Genomic DNA, 12432 nt, shown 5'->3' with positions numbered 1-12432 from the left:
TGTTGTTGGAGTTGTTGTTGTTGTTGTTGTTGTTGGTGTTGTTGTTGTTGGAGTTGTTGTTGTTGTTGTTGGAGTTGTTGTGTTGTTGTTGATGTTGTTGTTGTTGTTGGAGTTGTTGTTGGAGTTGTTGTTGTTGTTGGAGTTGTTGTTGTTGGAGTTGTTGTTGGCGTTGTTGTTGTTGGAGTTGTTGTTGGAGTTGTTGTTGGCGTTGTTGTGGGGTTGTTGTTGTAGTTGGGGTTGTTGTTGATATTGTTGTTGTAGTTGGTGTTGTTGTCGGAGTAGTTGTTGGCGTTGTGGTTGGAGTTGTTGTTGTTGGCGTTGTTGTTGGAGTTGTTGTTGGCGTTGTTGTTGGAGTTGTTGTGGAGGCGTTGTTGTTGGAGTTGGTTGTTGGAGTTGTTGTTGGCGTTGTGGTTGGAGTTGTGTTGTTGGCATTGTTGTTGTTGGCGTTGTTGTTGGAGTTGTTGTTGGAGTTGTTGTCGGAGTTGTTGTTGTCGGAGTTGTTGTTGGAGCGGTTTGTTGTTGTCGGAGTTGTTGTTGTCGGAGTTGTTGTTGGAGTTGTGTTGTTCTTGGAGTTGTTGATGGAGTTGTTGTTGTTGGAGCTGTTGTTGTCAAGCTTGTGTTAATACCTGGAAATCAACAGACCTGACGTTGCCTTTCTCTAGTGTAACCAAGCTCGTGCAGGTAAGCAGTTATCTACAGATATAGAGGGTGAGATTGCAAGTCAGTAATAATGCTCCAAAACAGAGTGAATTTTGCAATAGTGAATGAGCATTGACAGCAGAATATTGAACAAATAGTTACACACCTGAGTGCCAGGATTTATAAACCCACAAAGGTTTTACCAACACAGGGGGAGGTATTCTCTGTTAGCCGACGCAATCGGGGCGGGGGATCGCAGAGAATAGCTTCCGACACCAAAAATTGCGGCAGGCGCCGGTTTAACCACCAAATCATGATGCTCCGTCACTTCAAAAACGGCATCAATGCGATGGGCCGAGTTCACCGACAGCGCGGTCCCCATGTGCTCTCACAACCTGTAAATCTGGTGTGCTGGCTGCTGAGAGAGGAGCGAGGGTGTTGGACACACCTTCATACTTCGACGACAGTCGTTGCCGTTGGCCGGATGGCTTCTGCCAGGGCCGGTGGAGTAGTGGGGGTTGTGGGGCCACTGTGGACAGGTACGCAACACCGTTACCTCAACCAGCAAGGCAGCCATACAGCTGCGCATGCCACTGACAGCCCGCTTTAAACCTATTGCCCTGGGTCATATAGGGACACCCCTGGGGCATCCCCCGGGTGCCTTCTGGCCCCAGCCGACCCATCAGCTGCATGGGCGCTCCACACAACCTGTCTCAGCTTTCGGCTTCAATAAGTGTATGTGTCGGGAGTGTATGTTTGTGCCCGGCTGCAGCTTGTCATTCCTGTAAGTGTCCATCACGGACCCGACAAATCCCATACGTTTTCATGGGATTCGATGGTGTTCCTCGCTACGCCGGTGCTAGCCCCTCACAGGTGGCAGAATCAGTGCAGGTGTGGGCGCCGGCTTTCCTGCCGTAGAAGTCCATGGATTCTCCATTGGCGTCAACACTTAGGACTGGATTCTCTGATCGGCAATGCCGAAATCGCGTTTGGCGATCGACCGAAGAATGCGTTTTACATGGAATTGGGGGCAGCGCGTTTTTCTGATGCTCCGCCCCCTCAAAAACGGCACGCCGTTGGGACGGCCTCAGGATGTCACCTGGGCCTGATGTATTAGGCAGGCTGGGTCGACATGGACTGCACTTGATGCGTGTAGCGAGAGACAGACCTCCAACACTGGATAAGATGCAACACGATTTTATTTAACTTCTTAATCTAATATCATGTTCAACTGTGGGTTGACACTATACTGACTTGACTGGAGACCGATGTACTAGCCTGACCAGACTTACTAGCTACCGCATGGTATTTGCATGGCTAGCTCACGAACTCTGACTGTCTCAGTGGCTGGGTCCCGAGAGAGCGGGAAACCTAGTGCCCTCTGGCCTTAGAGTGGTTGTGTCCTGTCTGCTGATTGGCTGCCCTGTTCTGGTCATCATGTGTGTCAATCACTGCCTGTCTGCACTCCATTATATACATAGATGTATATTATGACATCTCCCCACCTTTTTTTTTGTTTCTTCTAGATAATAAATATTAAGGTGGCTGTGCGTATGATGTGTATATGTGCCTGGACTATATATAAAAGTGTCAAAAATGAAATTATATACTAGGAAGTATATTATGACAAGGCCCTCCCCCAATGTTCCTCCCCCGATGGGCCGAGTCCCCGATGGCGTGGGCGCGTGTCCTCACAACTTTCGGGGAACTGGTGGGGGATCCGGGGGTGACGAGGTAGGTTACAGCAGGATAGTTTTTGGCAGGCCGGGTCCATGTGCAGCCGGCGCCATGTTGTATGGCACGGCTGCCGCAGGCCTCTGCCGTGGGCATGCACGGGCCACGGACCCGCCAATCTGCGGCCGTAGCCGAAGGTAAAAGCAGGGAGAGCGACGTGGCTGCTAGCTCCCCACCGGGCGGAGCATCGGTGCGAGGCGGTGCCGACTTTTTAGTCATAAGACCAGAGGGATCCTGCGCACATAACCTCAGACTCTGTCACCTGCCTGATGAGAGATGGTGATGTAGAATACGACATGGGGAGGTATGGATATGATAGGGGGGGAGATATGGATAGGGCAAGGGGAGATATTGATATGACATGGGAGATATGGATATGACATGGGAGATATGGTCAGGACATGGGGAGGTATGGATAGATCATGGGGAGGTTCGAATAGGGCATGGGGAAGGGTCAAGGATGTCTCTGAACAAACACGAGAAATCCTGATGGGGGAGGGTGAACAGCCAGAGGTCGTAGTAAACTTAGGTTCGAACGACATAGGCAGGAAGTGTGATGAGTGGGTGGCATGGTAGTTCAGTGGTTAGCACTGTTACTTCACAGCTCCAAGGTCCCAGGTTTGAATTCCCGGCTTGGGTCACTGTCTGTGCAGAGTCTGCACGTTCTCCCCGTGGCTGTGTGGATTTCCTCCGGGTGCTCCGGTTTCCTCCCACAGTCCAAAGGTGTGCAAGTGAGGTAGATTGGCCATGCCAAATTGCCCTTAGTGTCCAAAAAGGTTGGGTGAGGACAGAGTGGACGTGTGGGCTTTGATAGAGTGCGCTTTCCAAGGGCCAGTGCAGACCCGATGGTCTGAATGACCTCCTTTAGCACTGTACATTCAATGAGGTCCTGCAGAAGGAGTTCAGAGAGTTAGGCAGTAAACTAAAAAGCAGGACCTCTAGAGTTGTAATCTCAGGATTACTCCCTGTGTCACGTGCCAGTGAGGTTAGAAATAGGAGGTTAGTGCAGCTAAACACATGGCTGAGCCAGTGGTGTAGGAGGGAGGCTGACAGATTTTTTGGCCATTGGGATCTCTTCCGTGACAGCTGGGACCTGTACAAGAAGAGACGGATTGCATCTAAACTCGAAGGGCACCAATATCCTGGCTGGGAGGTTTGCAAATGTCACTCGGGAGGATTTAAACTAGTATGGCAGGAGGGTGGGGACCAGAGCATTCGCATAGAAGGAGTCATAACTGAAGGGGAAATAGAGAACAAAAATAAGAGAACAACACCACCCTCAGGCAGAGCAATAAAGGTGACAAGTGTGAGAAGAGAGTGGTCAAGGCAGGACTGAGGGTCTTGTACCTAAATGCGCGCAGTATACGGAACAAGGTAAATGAACTTGTTGCGCACATTGAAATTGGCCGGTACGATCTTGTGGGCATCACAGAGACGTGACTGCAAGGGGATCAGGGCTGGGATCTAAATATCCAAGGTTATGTGTCCTATCGAAAGGACAAGCAGATGGGCAAAGGGGGTGGGGTTGCATTGTTAGTGAGGAATGACGTTAAATCGATAGCAAGGAGCAATAGAGGATCAGAAGGGATAGAATCTCTGTGGGTAGAGTTGAGGAATTGTAAAGGTAAAAAGACCCTGATGGGAGTTACGTACAGGACCCCTAGCAGTAGTCAGGATGTGGGGCATAAAATAAATCAGGAGATGTAAAAAAGGCAATATCACAATAATCATGGGGGACTTCAATATGCAGGTGGGCCGGGAAAATCAGGTTGGTAGTGGATCCCAAGAAAGGGAATTTGTGACATGTTTAAGAGATGGTTTTTTGGAGCAGCTTGTGGTAGAGCCCACTAGGGAACAGGCAATTCTGGATTTAGTAATGTGTAATGAGGCAGACTTGATTAGGGAACTTAAGGTGAAGGGACTCTGCAGTTTGAGAGGAAGAAGCTGCAATCAGATGTAACAGTATTACAATTAAATAAGGGTAACTACAAAGACATGAGGGAGGAGCTGGCCAGAGTTGATTGGAAAAGGAGCCTAGCAGGGAAGAGCGTGGAATAGCAATGACAGGAGTTTTTGGGGGTTAATCAGGAGACAGCAGAAATTCATCCAAAGGAGGAGGAAACATGCTAAGGGCAGGATAAGGCATCCATGGCTGACGAGGGAAGTCAAGGACAGCATGAAAGCAAAATAAAAAGCTTACAAAGTGGCGAGGATTAGTGGGAAGTCAGAAGATTGGGAATCCTATAAAAGTGAGCAGAGGAGAACTAAAAAAGCAATAAGGGGGGAGAAGATGAAATATGAGTGCATGCTAGGTCGTGATATAAAAGAAGATAGGAAGAGTTTTTTTCAATATATAAAAGGTAAGAGAGAGGCAAAAATAGACATTGGACCACTAGAAAACATGGTTGGAGAAGTAATAATAGGAAACAAAGAAATGGCAGATGAGTTGAATAGTTACTTTGCATCAGTCTCAGACACGAGTGGGATGCCAGAGCTCCAGGAGAATCAGGGGGCAGAGGTGAGTGCAGTGGCCATCACTAAGGAGAAGGTTCTAGGGAAACTGAAAGGTCTGAAGGTGGATAAGTCACCTGGTCCGGATGCACTACACCCTCGGGTTCTAAAAGAGATAGCTGAGGAAATTGTGGAGGCATTGGTGGTGAATCACTGGAGACAGGAAGGGTCCCAGTGGACTGGAAAGAGGCTAATGTAACACTCCTGTTTAAGAAGGGAGGGAGGCAGAAGACGGGATACTATAGGGCGGTTAGCCTCGGGACTTCTGTCATTGGTAAGGTTTAGAGTCCGTTATTAAAGATGAGATCGCAAAGTGCTTGGAAGTGCATGGTAAAATAGGACTGAGTCAGCATGGCTTTGTCAAAGGGAGGTCATGTCTGACAAATCTGTTAGAGTCTTTGAGGAGGTAACAAGGAAGTTGGAAATGGTGAACCAGTGGACATGATTTATTTAGATTTCCAGAAGGCCTTTGACAAGGTGCCGCATAGGAGACTGTTAAATAAGGTAAGAGTCAATGGTGTTAAGGGTAAGATGCAGGCATGGCTAGAGGATTGGCTGAATGGCAAAAGGCAGAGAATGGAGATGAAGGGGTCTTTTTCAGGATGGCAGCCGGTGACTAGTGGTATGGCTCAGAGGTCTCTGCTGGGATCACACCTTTTCACAATATACATCAATGATATGGAAGAAGGAACTAAAGGCATTGTTCCTAAGTTTGCAGATAATACAAAGAACTGTCGAGGGGCAGGTAGTATTGAGGAAGTTGGGGAGCTGCATAAGGACTTGAACAGGGTTGGAGATTGGGCAATGAAGTGGCAGATGAAATACAATGTGGAAAAGTGTGAGGTTATGCACTTTGGAAGGAGGAATTTAGGAATAGACTTTTCTGAATGGGGAAATGCTTCGGAAATCAGAAGCAAAAAGGGACTTGGGAGTCCTTGTTCACAATTCTCTTCAGGTTATTGTGCAGGTTCAGTCAGCAGTTAGGAAAGTAAATGCAATGTTAGTATTCATGTCAAGAGGGCTAGAATACAAGGCCAGGGATGTACTTCTGAGGCTCTATAAGGCTCTGGTCAGACCCCATTTGGAGTATTGTGAGCAGTTTTGGGCCCCGTATTTCAGGAAGGTTGTGCTGGCCTTGGAAAGGGTCCAGAGGAGATTCACAAGAGTGATCCCTAGAATGAAGAGCTTCTCATATGAGGAACGGTTGAGGACTCTGGGTCTGTACTCATTGGAGTTTAGGAGGATGAGGGGGGATCTTCTTGAAACCTGCAGGATACTGCGAGGTCTGGATAGAGTGGACGTGGAGAGGATGTTTCCACTTGAAGGAAAAACTAGAACCAGAGGACACCATCTCAGACTAAAGGGATGATCCTTTAAAACAGAGGAGGAATTTCTTCAGCCAGAGAGCAGTGAATCAGTGGAACTCGTTGTCGCAGAAGGCTGTGGAGGCCAAATCACTGAGTGTCTTTAAGACAGAGATGGATAGTTTCTTGATTAATCAGGGGATCAGGGGTTATGAGGAGAAGGCAGGAGAATGGGGATGAGAAAAATATCAGCCATGATTGAATGGCGGAGCAGATTCGATGGGCTACGTGGCCAAATTCTGCTCCTATGTCTTATTGTCATGGATAGAGCATGGGGAGGTACGAATAGGGCATGGGGAAATATGATTAGATCATGGGGAGGTATGAATAGGGCATGGGGGGTACGGACAGGGCATGGAAAAATACAGTTAGATCATGGGGAGGTGCAAAGAATAAAGAACAAAGAAAATTACAGAACAGGAACAGGCCCTTCGGCCCTCCCGGCCTGCGCCGATCCAGATCCTTTATCTAAACCTGTCGCCTATTTTCCAAGGATCTACTTCCCTCAGTTCCCCACCCATTCATATATCTGTCTAGATGCATCTTAAATGATGCTATCGTGCCCACTTCTACCACCTCCGCTGGCAAAGCGTTCCAGGCACCCACCACCCTCTGCGTAAAAAACTTTCCCCCTCTCACCTTGAAATCGTGACCCCCTTGTAATTGACACCCCCGCTCTTGGAAAAAGCTTGTTGCTATCCACCCTGTCCATACCCCTCATAATTTTTTAGACCTCAATCAGGTCCCCGTCTTTCCAACGAAAACAATTCTAATCTACTCAACCTTTCTTCATACCTAGGACCCTCCATACCAGGCAACATCCTCGTGAACCTCCTCTGCATCCTCTCTAAAGCATCCACATCCTTCTGCTAATGTGGCGACCAGAACTGCACACAGTATTCCAAATGTGGCCTAACCAAAGTCCTATACAACTGAAACATGACCTGCCGACTCTTGTACTCAATACCCTGTCCGATGAAGGCAAGTATGCTTTATGCCTTCTTGACCAATCTATCAACCTGCGTTGCCACCTTCAGGGTACAATGGACCTGAACTCCCAGCTCTCTCTGCACATCAATTTTCCCCAGGACTCTTCAATTGACCGTATAGTCCGTTCTTGAATGAGATATTCCAAAATGCATCACCTCGCATTTCCCTGGATTGAACTCCATCTGCCATTTCTCTGCCCAACTCTCCAATCTATCTATATTTTGCTGTATTCTCTGACAGTCATCCTCGCTATCTGCAACTTCACCAATCGTAGTATCATCTGCAAACTTGCTAATCAGACCACCTATACCTTCATCTAGATCATTTATGTATATCACAAACAACAGTGGTCTGAGCACGGATCCCTGTGGAACACCACTAGTCACTTTTCTCCATTTTGAAATACTCCCTTCCACCACTACTTTCTGTCTCCTGTTGCCCAGCCAATTCTTTATCCATCTAGCTAGTACACCCTGAACCCCATAAGACTTCACTTTTTCCATCAACCTGCCATGGGAAAATTTATCAAACGCCTTATTGAAGTCCATGTATAGGACATCTACAGCCCTTCCCTCATCAAATAACTTTGTCACTTCCTCAAAGAATTCTATTAGGTTTGCAAGACATGACCTTCCTTGCACAAAACCATGCTGCCTATCACTGATAAGTCTATTTCTTCCAAATGTGAATAGATCCTATCCCTCAGTATCTTCTCCAACAGTTTGCCTACCACTGAACGTCAAACTCACAATCTATAATTCCCTGGATTATCCCTGCTATCCTTCTTAAACAAAGGGACAACATTAGCAATTCTCCAGTCCTCCGGGACCTCACCCGTGCTCAAGGATGCTGCAAGTACTCCATTAATACTCCACCCATTTCTGCTGACTCACGCATAATTCCCTCTTTTGTCTTTGAGTGGGCCAATCCTTTCTCTAGTTACCCTCTTGCTCCTTATATACAAATAAAAGGCTTTGGGATTTTCCTTAAACCCTGTTAGCCAAGATATTTCATGACCCCTTTAGCCCTCTTTATTACACGTTTGAGATTTGTCCTACTTTCCCGATATTCCTCCAAAGCTTCATCAGTTTTAAATCGCCTAGATCTTATATATGCTTCCTTTTTCATTTTAGCTAGTCTCACAATTCCACCCGACATCGATGGTTCCCTAATCTTGCCATTTCTATCCCTCATTTTCACAGGACATGTCTATCCTGCACTCTAATCAACCTTTCCTAAAAGATTCCCACATTTCAAATGGTGGATTTACCCATCAACAGCTGCTCCCAATCCACCATTCCCTAGCTCCTGCCGAATTTTGTTATACTTGGCCTTTCCCCAATTTAGCACTCTTCCTTTAGGACCACTCTCGTCTTTGTCCATGAGTATTCTAAAACTTACGGAATTGTGATCACTATTCCCAAAGTAATCACTGACTGAAAATTCAACCACCTGGCCGGGACCATTCCCCAACACCAGGTCCAGTATGGCCCCTTCCTGAATTGGACTATTTACAACTGCTCTAAAAATCTCTCCTGGATGCTCCTTACAAATTCTGCTCCATCTACACCTCCAACAGTCCCATTCAATGTTGGGGAAGTTAAAACCTCTCAACACAACCACCCTATTGCTCCTATATTTTTCTATAATCTGTCGACATATTTGTACCTCTACTTCACGCTCGCTTTTGGGAGGCCTATAGTAAAGTCCCAACAATGTGACTGCATCCTTCCTACTTCTTAGCTCTACCCATATTGCCTCAGTGCTCGAATCCTCCATCGTGCCCTCCTAAATCACAGCTTTGATATCATCTCTGACCAGTAATGCAACTCCTCCACCCCCTTTTACCTCCCTCTCTATCCCCTCCCTGAAGCATCTATACCCTGGGATATTCAGTTGCCAGTCTTGCCCTTCCCTCAACAACAACGTCTCAGTAATACCAATAACATCATATTCCCAGGTACTAATCCAAGCCTTAAGTTCATCTGCCTTACCTGCTACACTTCTCGGCATTAAAACAAATGCACCTCAGACTACCTGTTCCTTTGCGTTCATCAATCTCTTCCCTGTCGACCTCTTCCATTTAGTCACATAAGAACATAAGAACTAGTGGAGCAGGAGTAGGCCATCTGGCCCCTTGAGCCTGCTCCACCATTCAATGAAATCATGGCTGATCTTTTGTGGACTCAGCTCCACTTTCCAGCCCGAACACCATAACCCTTAATCCCTTTATTCTTCAAAAAACTATCTATCTTTATCTTAAAAACATTCAATGAAGGAGCCTCTACTGCTTCACTGGGTAAGGAATTCAATAGATTCACAACTGGTAAATCATCACTAGTGCATTTGCAATTTCCCTAGCCATCTCTTTTAGCACTCTAGGATGCATTCCATCAAGGCCAGGAGACTTGTCTACCTTTTGCCCTATAGCTTTGCCCATCACTACCTCCTTAGTAATAAACAATCCTCTCACGGTCCTCACCTGTCATAGCCTCTATTATATCAGTCACTGGCATGTTATTTGTGTCTTCCACCGTGAAGACCGACCCAAAAAAACATCATCTACCATTATTAAAACTCCCTTCTCATCCTCTAAAGGATAGTCACACTTTTTGTTTATATATCGGCAGAAATGTTTACTATCTGTTTTATATTCTGAGCAAGTTTACTCTCATAATCTATTTTACTCACATTGAGTTTATTATCTAGTACCTTACTGGATTTAGTTGCTGTCTCTTTAATTACCTCTAACTTCCTAATCTGGTTCCCATCTCCCTGCCACATTAGTTTAAAACCTCCCCAACAGTGTTAGCAAAAGCACCCCCCTGGACATTGGTTCCAGTCCTGCCCAGGTGTAGACCATCCAATGTGTAATGTTCCTGCTGCCCCCAGAACCGGTTCCAATGTCCCAAAAATCTGAACCCCTCCCTCCTGCACCATCTCTCAAGCCATGTATTAATTCTGACTATTCTTGAATTTCTACTCTGACTGTCTCGTGGCACTGGTAGCAATCCTGATTACTACCTTTGAGGTCCTACTTTGTAACTTATCTCCTAACTCCCTAAATTCTGATTGTAGGGCCTCATCCCGTCTTTTACCTATATCGTTGGTGCCTATATGCACCACAACAACTGGCTGTTCACCCTCCCACTTCAGTATGCCGTGCAGCCAATCTGAGACATCCCTGACCCTTGCACCCGGGAGGCAACATACCATTCGGGAGTCTCGTTTTTGACAACAGAAATGCCTGTCTACTCCGCTTCCGATTGAATCCCCTATGACTATAGCCCTACAAGTCTTTTTCCCCGTCCTTCTGTGCAGCAGAGCCAGCCACGGTGCCATGAGTCTGGCTATTAATGCCTTCCCCTGGTGAGTCATCACCCCCCAACAGTATCCAAAACGGTATACCTGTTTTGGAGGGAGATGACCGCAGGGGACACCTGCACTGCCTTCCTGCTCTTTCTCTGCCTTTTGGTCACTCATTCCCTGTCTCCCTCAACCAATCCTAATCTGCGGTGTGACCAACTCACTGAACGTGCTATCCACGACCTCCTCAGCATCGCGGATGCTCCGAAGTGAGTCCATCCGCAGCTCCAGAGCCGTCATGCGGTCTAACAGGAACTGCAGCTGGAAAACACTTCCTGCACATGAAGGAGTCATGGGGCATCGGCCGCATCCCTGAACTCCCACATTGAGCACGAAGAGCATAACATGGATAGAATAAGGGGACGCATGGATAGCGCATGGGGTGGTATGGATAAGACATGAGGAGCAATGGATATGACATGGTGAGGTAGGAATAGGGCAGGTGGAGGTATCGATAGGTCATGAGGAGGGGGCAGATAGGACATGCCTTCATGAATGACTTCAGCTGGTACGGGAATTGAACCCACGCTGCTGGCCTTGCTCTGCATCACAAACCAAGCCGTCCAGCAAAGTGATCCATGAGTGAGGGGCTGTATGTCCATTCCCTGCTCCTAATTCCTCTGTTCTGCTGTTAGTGAGCAGCAGACAATTTCAACAGAGGTTAATAGAATCAAGGGGGAAAATACTCTGACGATTTCACCCAGGCATAAATAATCTTGGGCAATTTGAACTGAAAATGGGCCTTGTGTACATTGGGCACGATCTTCCGGCCTCATTACTCTCGCGCTCAAGCGTAACGAGTCTGGTGAATAGCAGGAAAGGCCCAAAACAAAAATAATAAGAGGAATCTTTATTGTCACAAGTGGGCTTACATTACACTGCAATGAAGTTACTGTGGAAAAGCTCCTAGTCGCCACATTCCAGTGCCTGTCAGGTACACAGAGGGAGAATTCAGAATGTCCAAATTACCTAACAGCACGTCTTTCATGGACTTGTGGGAGGAAACCGGCGAACCCGGAGGAAACCCAGACAGACATGGGGAGAACGTGCCGACTCCTCATAGACAGTGACCCAAGCCAGGAATTGAACCTGGGATCCTGTAGCTCTAAAGCAACAGTCTAACCACTGTGCTACAGTGCTGCCCCACGCTGTTGTGTTCTGTGTTCGTTGTCCCAGCAAGGAATCCACAGAGGAACTGTGACTTGTCCAAACCAGGATCTTTATTGAATCACACTTGGTAAGGTAACAATCTGAGACAGGGCAAGTTATCATGGAGTTTCTTTATACTCCCCTGGAACTACTCTTGTGCACAACTGTCCTCGTGTATGGTCTATAACCATCTCCCGATCACCGGATCTGCCCTGGCTTAGTCTGAGTGCCTTTGTCACATGACAACTGTCCCAAGACCACATGATGGATCTGCCACTACCACCTGTTGGTTGGAGATTGGACTATCGACAATATTGTTTACAGGGATATCATCACATCTCCCTTCCTCAGGAAATAATAATGTTTGTTTAAAGCATGATTACTATTTTAACTTTATACATATTGTTTAAACAATATGACAGGTTTAACTTGGGTGCCCATAAACATGATATGACTGGTTAGTGTCTGCCTCTTTCGCACAGGTCATTGTGCTTTCCTCACTGGATCACCCCTGTGATCGCTTTGGCTTTTGCCAGCGTTTTCGAAGATTGGTTTCGTTCCGGCCTCTTTGCTTCGTACCTCTTCATTCTGCGCCTTTGGAAGGCATGCATCCGTGATGGCCACACGTGCGTCACCAGCTTCTTGCCACGACACTGTTTGCTGCTTCTCTGGTCTGAGC

General features: G+C 47.0%; 1 protein-coding gene across 1 annotated transcript in view; it reads right to left on the bottom strand.

Moving 5' to 3' along the window:
- Positions 1–562: 562 nt before the first annotated feature.
- Positions 563–12432, bottom strand: part of LOC119962422 (secreted phosphoprotein 24-like) — a 30730-nt gene continuing 18860 nt past the window's right edge. The window contains exon 4 of the mRNA XM_038790379.1: positions 563–693. Within this exon, the coding sequence (XP_038646307.1) occupies positions 634–693 (60 nt within the window). The 3' untranslated portion in view covers positions 563–633. The remainder of the gene's footprint in view (positions 694–12432) is intronic.

Source organism: Scyliorhinus canicula, chromosome 2 (genome assembly GCF_902713615.1).
Source record: "Scyliorhinus canicula chromosome 2, sScyCan1.1, whole genome shotgun sequence".
NCBI lineage: Eukaryota > Metazoa > Chordata > Chondrichthyes > Carcharhiniformes > Scyliorhinidae > Scyliorhinus > Scyliorhinus canicula.
This window is presented reverse-complemented; position numbering and strand designations above follow the sequence as displayed.